At 40.0% G+C, this 11,063-nt stretch overlaps 1 protein-coding gene across 1 annotated transcript in view; it reads right to left on the reverse strand.

The window, feature by feature from the left end:
* Positions 1-10,806, reverse strand: part of EYA2 (EYA transcriptional coactivator and phosphatase 2) — a 49,816-nt gene extending 39,010 nt beyond the window's left edge. The window contains exons 1-4 of the mRNA XM_009875375.1: positions 10,691-10,806; positions 7,514-7,562; positions 6,749-6,891; positions 3,790-3,906 (exon numbers count right to left, since the gene is read on the reverse strand). Coding sequence (XP_009873677.1) covers positions 3,790-3,906; positions 6,749-6,891; positions 7,514-7,562; positions 10,691-10,799 — 418 coding nt within the window. The 5' untranslated portion in view covers positions 10,800-10,806. The remainder of the gene's footprint in view (positions 1-3,789; positions 3,907-6,748; positions 6,892-7,513; positions 7,563-10,690) is intronic.
* Between the last annotated feature and the right edge of the window lie 257 nt (positions 10,807-11,063).

Consider the following 11,063-nt stretch of genomic DNA (forward strand, 5'->3'; position numbering starts at 1 on the left):
TTGTCAGAAAATACAAGCGTAAATAAATGTGTGCTAAAAAAAGCACAATATACTTTCAATACCTATCCACGGGTGTTGTTCAGTGATTTGGTGCTGTAATTGTACACTTAGATGAGGACTGATTAAGAAATGATACAGACCTTGAAGCAACATTTATCTACCAGCCTCACAAAATTATCACTTTAAAGACAAAAATTTAATGCAAGCTGTTCCCTCTTCTTCCAATTAATGACTAAAAATGAGTGGCATTGCCAGATGTATTTCAAATATCTCTGCTTCATTGTGAAACAATTTGATTTTGTAAGTACAGTAACAATATGAAACGTCACTGTATATAGCACTGGTATAAAAAGAAAAAGGTGATAAAGTCACTCCTTCAGAGTAAATAAGTGAATACCAGATTTCAGTCTATTTGAAAGCGTCAAGGGTTAGGGCTGGGCCAGCCACTAAATGCTGACAGATGCACTCTAATGCCTCTTCCTCCCCAAAGTAGGAAAGAACATTACTTAAAGTCTGATGATATACTATCGTATCAACTGTTACTTGGCAATTAGAAGCATTATTTCAATCTACAGGACCTTTGTGATATAGATTCATGTCATCTTTCTGAGCTATGGAACTTGTCATTCTCCCTTTTTATATTCATATATGTGTGTGATACATTGCATTAGCTATTTAGCTAATAAACCCTCCCACATTCAATTTACTTTCATGCTAGATTTCTCCTTCTGGTTGGCTGTAAAATATTTTTTTTGTTTACCACTTAATGACAAAAAGATTTGTGTATCCACATTCTTGCTTTTTAGTGGATTCTGCATCTCACAGGATACAGCTGGATAATTGGAGTTGATGATGAAAAGCTGAATTCTTCTCCCATTACACCTGCATCATCTGTGTTTGTAATGAAAATGAACAGACTTCAGAGAGCAATCTGGCCTCAGCGGTACCATGTTACCAACAACAGTCATCCGGGAGACGAGGCTGCAACTTGCCACATGCATCCCAGCCAGAGTCAGTGCTGCTACCAAAGAAGCATGAGTGGAAACAAACCAGCGCCAACTACATTGGCACTTCTACTGGTCGTAAAGCCCTCTGAGACAAAGTATTTGTCACCCAGGAGGTCACTTGCTCCTTGGTTATTGGCGTAACACACCTACGATGGGTACCTATTAGTTGGCTGGACCATGTAACTCATAAATCAGGAGGAATCACAGAAGCTTCACAAACCGCTCAAGGTTCACGCTGGGACCACCCATGCCTGCTGGCACATGATTTCACTGCATTACTCTGGGAGCTGGTTCTCAACGGAGGCAAACAATGCCAAACTTGAGCTATTACCATTAGTTTAAGATTACCATTAGATTAGTTTAAGAAAATAAGTTTTTCCTCATACTGCAAATTACAAAACTGAGCAGCACACACTCCTGGAGATCCCCTTCCTTGCTGATCCCCTGCACGTCACCCTCTTCAAGATTTCCCTTTCACCATGATGCAATAAACATTTTGTCCTTGAAGTGGAAGTTAAGAGCTTGACTCTTGAAGTCCCCCCGAAATCTGATTTTATAAAAATACATAATAAAAACTTCCCCTTTTCAGCTGGTCTAGCCCATCACCCAGAGTCCCTGCCTAGGTCAGCAATAGGGTGACTAAAGGACTGATGTGAACGTGGCAAAAGTCCCATGGTCCCGGAGCTGGGTAGCATGGAGAGTTGTTTGCTCGCATTAGGGAGATGGAGTGATCACCTCCCCACCCCCAAGTCCTGTGGCGTGGGAAAGCACTGAGCACACATTCCTTGGTAGCACTCAGCACAGGAAGGCTCCTGGCTTCTCACTCAAACCTTTCACTAGCACTCAGCAAGGTAAATAAACTATACAGCCAGGGAGCTTCAGACTGTTCCTCTCACGAGCAAGGAGAAGGGTGGAAATATTTGTTTACAACAGGAAGACACATTTATTCCTGCTCCCTTTGCCTTGGAGTAAGCACCTGCCACTTGCAGAAACTTTTCTCCTTGGTCTTCTTTTGCATTATAGGCTTAATGAGCTGGCTAAAATGATCTTCCTGGCACAAAAATCTGAAAAGTGATTTCACCTAATGCCATAGCATCGCCCAAGGGAACATTATCTGAAAGCTGCTTTGGGCACATCAGTGCTCATACATACATGTATAAAGTTCCTCCTAGCCCGTTTTGGTACAACAGACGGTTGTGTCACTGGTGTTCGAAGACGTAACATTTTTGGGCCCTCATGCACAAAACCGGCTGGTCTAAATCTTTTTATTGAAAAAAGTGGTCATCTTAGAAACAATAGGATATCCTGTAGGAACCGAGGCCTACAGGTGAGGAACGAAACTGTACTCCCAGGGGACTCAAGGTAGAGGCACAGAGATGAAGTGATATTTTAAGCACATAATGTATTTCTCTGCATATACTCCTTATTCTTCTTGTATACAGAATGATTACTAAAGCTGAAATGGTTATGCTACAGTTCCTCTCGTCTGCTATTGTCTAGAATCTATCATCATTCTTTGCAGGATTGCCCGGTCAGGTGTTTTTTAAGATCAGATTACACAGAGTACATCCCCAAAAGTATATCCAATTTTTAGTACTCCTCCACCAATTCATGCTTAATGACTCAGCAAGTCCCAGGAAAATGAATAAATAAATATTTTTAAAAATCAACATAATTCACAAAGATCAGGAAAGCATACACCAGAGGAAAAAACCACAAGAAATACCAGCCAGATAATGAAAACTTGCCATACGCAGTTCAGGTTTCTGACCAGCAACACTAAAATGCTCAAAGAAGTCAAATACCATGCTAGAAGTTGTCTACTGGGCATCGCAAATTAAATTCCAGCATTTTCATTTACTTGACATTCCTTGGCAGCTCAGATTCAAACCCTCTTGTGCTTTCTTGGAGTTGGCAAGTCAACATTCAATCTCCCAAGAGTTGGTGCTTCACACAGCTTCACAATTGAATGACCAGATGAGTCTTATTTTTAGAAATAAAAGTAATTTTGGCCTTCCTGATTGTACAACAAAACAAACTGTTATAAAGCTACAAGCACAAGGCACTGTCTTTGAAACCTTAAGGGAATCCAACCGATTATTTTATAATCAATTATTATCCTGACAACAACAAATGAGTTATTCTAAACTTACTAAATCCTAGCTCAGTAACCTTGAGGCAAAAAGAGCTGCTTTCATCTCTGCTCTTCTGAACCTTACCTCAGTAGTCAGTAGGTAATTGATGATGTCGGTACTTTGGGAGTTAAAGCAGGCCGACGTATCTCAGCAGGTATCACTTATGTTTTCACAGTAAAAATTTTGGTTTTAGTATCAAGGTATCAACTTTTCAAAAAAAATAGTAGAAAGAATACACAGCAGTTTAACCACGGAGTAGTTTGCTCAGGACAGCGTAAGGCAGAAGCATAATTCTAACAGTACCGTTTGCATGAAGTGCAAAACACATTTGTTTTACTTCCACTTGAATTCACATTAACACAACAGCCCAGATATGCAGTCACAAAATTAATTTTAAAAAGGAGAAGAAAACATTATATTGATCATCTGTGAAGTTTTGCTAGGGTATACTACTGCTAAATCCAGTACCTCAGCCAGAAAACAATGCCTTGATGAGCAAAACAGATCTATGAAGACTTACCTCCTTCCCCATCCCACGTGCCTACACCCAAGCTTTTCATTGTAATTGCAAAAGGAAAATTGGTCTAATATGGGGGTGTAGGATTCTGACCTATAGCGCACCCTGGAAGGCACCAAGCTGTACTCACCGTGCATCTGGTACGTGTACGGTGCTTGCCCGGCAGTCGGGGTACTGAAGCTGGACCCATAGCTAAGAAACCCACTCTGTCCTGGGGAATGGCTCAGGCTGTCCTCTGTTTTGATGCCTTTGGAGCATATGGTAGGAACCAAGAGCAGAATATGAGTGTTTGTCATGTAAAGCTGCAAAAACCAAGTTTAGGAGCTAACAGATTTTCAGCTAGATTTTGACATCATAAACTTTTTTTCCTATGCTTTCTTATATGTGTTTTTTTTAAATTATCTGCATTACCCAAACAGGTCTCTCAAGTAAGAGAATCAAGTTAAATGAAACAATATTTGAGTCAGCTACATCTGATATTGACACCCAAATGAACTTCTGCTAAGATGGGTAAATGACCATGAATAATATGGTTTTCAAAACCAATTTCCGAACAAAAACCTTGGTTTTAGAATTAAGCAAACTTGAACTTTCCGAATGGTTATCAGATGCAAGCAATGATTAACAAAGCAAGGGAACCTTTAGTAAAATAACCTCAAGACTTCTATTCTCAACTGGGTTATCTTTTACTTGGATTATATTTTCAGCTTTGGTAGCAAAATATTTATTGGCAAATCATACAAGAGGGTTATTATCTATCTATTCAGTTAGCTATAACATACAGTTCAGGAACAACAGGTAAGCCCTGAAGCCACAAAAATCATTTCATTACTAAAATCAGGCAATTAAACTGAGAATTTACAAAGGGAACGGCAATAGCTGAATTAAACATTGCAAGATGAAACCTCTGCTGGTAATGAAAGGGCTTGATATTTTATTCTGAGATGCCGCTGAGATTGCACAGCTGTATTATTAAAATAAACAGCTGGAAGGTGCATCTTAATACAAACCCTTTGGGCGTGATCCTTCCCTCCTATTTGCACAAAACAAAACTTGGTCATTGGACACACCTGGAGTGCTGGGACTACACAAAGACCCTGTTGATGTTCTGGCCTTGGATTTACACACTTCCCAGGTTGTTATCATATTTTAGCACTTGTAGGCAAAGTTGACAAAAGACAAGTTGAATTCACATGCCTTTCACCAAAAATGCTGTTTTCTAGCTTAATGACTCTTAAAAGCAACAAGTCTGCATTTGCTCAGGTTGGGAATAAGTTATCCCAGACAATGTTTTCTCTAATAAAAATCACTTCTCTTAGCTTTAGGTGAGAATAGCTGCAATGCACTTTGAGTACAAGTTAGCAACAAGATGACAAAGCCACACTGTGAACCACAGGAAGTTTATTTGGACAGTGAATGAACATGTGTTGGTGCAAGCGTCCGGCTCCATTACTGCTGGGCAAGCAAAGGTATTTGCAAGTGTGCACAGAGAAGCCGCTTTTCATAACATCCCATGCTTTTCAATTACATCAGCACTCCAGGCAAGCATTCATCCTACCCCAGCTACAATTAATCTTCAGCGAATGGGCCTTTTTGGAAGTCTAAAAATTGTTGTCAGACAGCGAAATAACTTAGCACCAAATTAATTTCCACACAATGTTCTGTTTTGTCTAGAAACTGGATGAGTTTTATTTTTCTGCCTTAAAACAATACTGCTTCATTGTTCTTGGTTGTCAGCCAGGTGGAGTTTTTCATATGCTGTATTGAGTATCTCAGAAAGGGCTGGGGGAGGGAAATCACTGCTCGAGGATGCTAAGAGGTCATCCGCAGGATTTATAAGCGGCATATGGGCCTGACACATGTATGCCCTAAAGACTCTAGGCAGTAGCAAATGGCTCTACTTTCACCTGCTCCAACAGGACAACTGTTCAGAGTTTGCCTTGGAAATCAGCCAGTTGATGCAAACACGCAAGTAGCTCCAGGAAAGGGTCTCAAAACACTCCTCTCATCATCCTGGTAGAGCTTCGTCTCTGCCAAGCCCATTTCCCTGTCCTTCCAGACCATTGCATTAAATTTCCCATCAGTAAAAGCCTCGTCAATGGCTGTATAACAGCTTCATATTGGGAAGAGACACTGTATGTTCAACCAAATGAACGTGTTTAAGACCACAAGAGAAAACAGGAGTGGAAACAGAACTATGAAGCCATTTTAATGCTGCAAGACTCAGCACTGGCAGGGATCAGCTGGGAACAGGGAGCCCAAAGATTTCCGTTAAAGAGTTGTACTTAAGCAAGAGCAATCTCTCTTTCATCTTTAGAAGTGGAAAGAACGTCTCAGCTCCCTCAAGAGCTTGGTATTTCCATGCAGAGCTTGGGGATACTCATAACTCTGGGTTTACCAGGCATTCCTCAATCAGGAGTGCTTGTTTAATTAGTTCCCTGCTTGAATCCCTCAGCTGCTCCTGCCCAGCACTGGCTCCCCACAGCTGCTGACAAGGTTGTGCAGGAAAGTAGGGAATGAAGCGACTGGGGTTAGAAATGTTCACTGCACCTAGAGCTAACAAGCATCCATTTAAATATGAACAACCTTCCAAAACTGAAATACTCTATCATTTCACCCACACCTTACTCTTCTCTGTGTCTTGGTTCTTCTGTAATAAAATATAATTTTTTTCTTTAAGTAGCTTGTATCTTTGAATCTCCAGCAAGAGCCAAGGAAGGCAAAGTGTAGTTTACCTAAATATTTACTGCAAGAGACTGTCTTGGCAGTGAGTCACGGGAACACTCACCAGCTACTACTCCTAAGTGGCACATCCTACTGAATGCTAGTTTCTCATTCTGTCTCATGTCCTACTACTGAGTGGCTCCAAACTTACCTAGTTTTAAAAATTACAACCCAGGATATCAAGAGCCGATAGATAGTTCCAAGTAATCCTAACATTTTTAACCAAGTCAGCTTTTCCTCTAAGCCTAAGAGAACATTGCCAAGAGAGAAGTGGCATTTCATTCTAAAGCTTAAGACTTCAAATACATTATTCTAGGGGCAAGTGGTCGGTGTCCTTAAAGGTAACATGACATCGGAGTACTCACTGTAGGAGGGTATGCCGTAGGGCTGCCCTGGAGGAGGATAGGCAGTGTATGCAGCAGCCTGCTGGATTCCCGTGCTGTACTGAGCCTGTCCGTATGTTGCCATTGCTGGGAAAGATGGGACTGTCACTATATGGGGATAATGTCTATTCAGAACAAGAAAACAGAAAAATCTAAGGCAATAGTCACTGTACATGATTTTCCATAACATGATCTTCCAGAACACACTTCTAGAAATTTCGATACAATAAAATGCAAAGTACGATGGTGTTTTGGAAACTCAGAATTGACTAGACTGGGATAAAAGTTTATTTCAGTATATAGCTCCTGGTATGAGCTAATAGATTAAGCTACCTGGACGCATGGGGACTTTAAGACTGTGCAAAATATGTGCAAGTTAGAAAAATCAAATCAAATCAGCCTCCGATTTTTCATGTTTCATTCTGAGTTTGCCAAACAAGCAAGTGTCATGGGAAACTTCTGACATTTCAACATATTCCTCTGTGGTTACTCATAAACACAACAATATTCAAATTGATAAGGTTTGGATTCCCAGGGCTAGGAAAGTACAGTGCACAGTATCTCAAACCTTCTTTTGCTCCATATCTAACAAGATTAAGAACCAGTTACTACACTGGGCCAGAGACGTGCAGGGGAACAGGTGGATGGGCTTAAGGCAAATGCTTTTTAAGGTGACAGAAGTCTGCACGAAATGGCTGTTCAGCAAAACACGTTTTTTAAATTACAGCACTTGGCATGAGCACTCACTTTGTGGAGTACAGATGGAGAGGACACTGTGGTGCTGCTTTGCTGCTGCCTGGAAAACAAAATTAAAGGGTCTTAGATTTTCATCACGTTCCGTTCTATGGCCAAGCTGATACCACCGTTTTTTCCACTGCTGGTTTGAGAAAAATATACAGGAATTAGAAGACTTTGGTTTTAGTGAATCTCCACAAAGTAAAGTAGGTAAGAAAGTTATTCTCCACTCAACAACAAATATAGTTTTAGGTTTTGACTGAGGATGATACTGATCTATTTAGCTACCGATTTCTTCTTCTCATGGGACTGATACCAGTCATGCAGTTGGGCTTTGGTGGTATGCTAAAGGCTAGCAAAGCAACTACCACGGTTACTGAAGTGATTTAAGCTCATTGCACTTTTTGCTCTTCCACTTTTTTTTGTACTGTCCTAGACTAGGACTCACTTTCTTCAATGTTCATTAAAATATATCAAATCAAAATAAATATTAAAAATACAACACTGCAAATCTCCTTAGTCTTGAATGTTTTGATTTAACTAAACCTACCTTATTAACCTGCCAGTAACCAAAACATTAATTCAGTAGAAAATGTATCACAATATCTTATATGTGCAGGATGCCTTCCGATGTACCAAACAGCTGTGTCCTGCAACACTACTGAAGGAAAACGTGCCATATCTTTATTTAGAGATAAATTATGTTTCATTAATTAAAATTTTAAAAAATCCATATTAAAACCTGCAAGTTGCCTGCAAGCTTTACTGGAAACATTATACATAAATGCCACCATGAGTGTTATGCTGGTTGCCTCCATAATGCCATCCAAAATTTATCGGTTCCTGGCTGGAGCTGTTAGATGTTATTCCAGCACTATAATGCCAAAACACCCTCATAATCATCAATAACGACATTAGGCACAACAGATTCAGTCTCTATCTGCTGGCTGCATCAATGAACACACCAGACTAACGGCAAACAGCTTCTCCACACAGGGAAACATCGAGCATCGTGTTGCCTGTCCCCTGACGGCAGCACCACCACCCTCAACACTGGCTGCTGGCATCTGTAGTGTCATCTGTTCCATGGCATGGGAAATAGCACCCAAACTCAGGCAGGAGATGATCTCTCAACTGCAGGTGCACATACTGGGTGGAAAGGGTTCTATCTCCCAAGCAACGGAGAGGTTTAGCAAAAAAGCAACCAAAAAATAACTTGACAAAGGGGAGTACATACTCATTTACAAATACAATAAAGAAAAAAAGAGTGTTTCTAAATCCAAAGGTGGGCTTACCTGACTCACCTTCAAACTCATTATGAAAAATTTGCTTTGGCTTACCTGAAAGAAAACAGTTTAGAAAATTAGATTTTTAGATTGTGAAAACAAATACTATACCATTTCAGTCACACTGTTATTCATTATCAAACAGAACTGCACTGAAGAAATACACTTTTTTAGTTTTCATTCGATTCATAATGCCTACTACATTTGAAAAACAGAACAGACAGTTTGACCACAAACTTAATTCCTTTTCTATTTGAAAAATACTATATCTTCAATTTCTTTTTTTTTTTGAAAGAGGAAAGTACAGAGTAAATACATTTGCCAAGAATACCGAGTGGGAATTTACTGCGTGTGAATATGCAGTATGCTACTCTCATTGTCAAAAATAAGGCAAGTTAAACCTACATGTGTTTCTAACCAAAAAGTGTGGGTGACAGGCAAAATGTGCACTTGAAAATTGTATTCATATAACCGCACACCTCGTGATAAGCACCGAAGGAAATAGCAGGCCAGACATCTGCTATGCGGACATCTACATAGCTAATTATTGTAAAATTAAAATCGTTTGTGTGATATGGATCATATGTTTGTGTGCATTTATAGCATTAAAAGCTCTGGCAGACTGAGTCTTGACAAACACACAAGTATTTTCCTGTCCTTCCAATTAACAAGAAGTATTTTCAAGGAAAAGAGCATAATCTTGGTAGCACAGAGGATCATTCTGTAGAACAAGAATCCTAATATTTCTATAAGAAATGCATCAACATGAATTTCCACTAGCAAACTGGCATCCAACAGTGCAACTGCTATGTTGGCTCTTCTTTACATTGCAATAGCAAATAGTTCCTGCACCAAGTTTACAAAATGAGATATTTAAAAATCATTTCTAGCCCTAGTCTTTTCTGCAAACATGTACATTCAAAAGGATGTTTCCTTTAGATCGTTATCCTTTCAACTGCTCTTGTAAATAGGCAGTCGTGACGTATGTGATTTAATCACGCAATTTCTAATGCCTTAGTAAACATGCAAGAAAAACACCTCCTTGGCTTCTAAGAGCCTCTAAAGGAAGGGTTAAACATACCACTAAAATATAATAGCCAGTGCCTTTTCCTAACTCTCCTCTAACAGGAAGGCTGACAGATCCTGACCGCAGCAAACAATAGCTGGGATTGTACTAGCAAGAACTAGTTCAGCTGCATCACTTGCCAATAATTTTTTTAGCAGATTTAACATTCTTCTGTTTCCTTCACATGAACAGTTTGATGGGAGGGAAGGAGGAGGAGAAGAGCAGATAAGTTTCCACCAGAGCTTCAACCACTGCAAGAATTTGTCCTTGGTACCTGCCCAACTTTAGCCCAGAGGCCAGCAGGGCTAACCGTTTGGAGATGACAGCAATGATCTCAGAGCAGCGCAAACTGGGGCACAGAGCTGCTGCAGCGAAACGTTTTCTGGCTGCACAACAAGTTGTTGGGTGTTAAGAGCCGTCAAGCTTCCCACCCCAACAGCAGCAGCACAGTCACAGGAGCCCAGGTCTCACATTCACCTCACCACTGGGGCTCTAGTGGGGTCCAAACAAAAGCTACCAGCTCTACACAAAACATGTTTTATACCTGCAATTTTTCCAGTGGAGCAACTATATAGGCACATGTGAGCATATGTATGCACCTACCACGCAGAGATATGTGTCTGCATGTAAAACAGCTATCCATTTGTATTCAAACAATCACTGATCTAATGGATTCAGCCACAACTGGACTGTCTAGCAAAAATATTCAAAAATCTCAGTTGCTCACTAGAACTGTCAGAAGCAGACACCTTGTACGGGCCAGTTCCCTTTGGCTACATATACACATACACATACTACATTAAAGCCAGTAAATAGCAAGGAGAAGAGGTAGCCTACCTTCTATGTCATCTGGAGCCGTGGCATAAATGTTAGAAAGGTTAAGCTTCAGTCTGTCAGGGCACTCTCTATTTACAGTCAGGCTGGGTGATATCACTAGATCTAGCATTTCCTTATACCTGAAGGAAAACAAAGAAAAAATATAATTTATTCATTAATTATGTATGCTTACTAATGATTCTTTTTTCTCCCTAAGAGTATAAATATTAAAGCTAATTACCTAAACCCAGGCTTCATATAAATTCCACATAATAACATTCACTAAAGTTTTCATCAAAGGGAAATACTGAATTAAAATGCAGTACTTGCTCCCTCAAGATTACACCCATCTGATTAATGTTTTCCCTTTCTTCCTGGATTTTGCCATACAAAA

Source organism: Apaloderma vittatum, unplaced genomic scaffold (assembly GCF_000703405.1).
Source record: "Apaloderma vittatum isolate BGI_N311 unplaced genomic scaffold, ASM70340v1 scaffold41198, whole genome shotgun sequence".
Classification (NCBI taxonomy): domain Eukaryota; kingdom Metazoa; phylum Chordata; class Aves; order Trogoniformes; family Trogonidae; genus Apaloderma; species Apaloderma vittatum.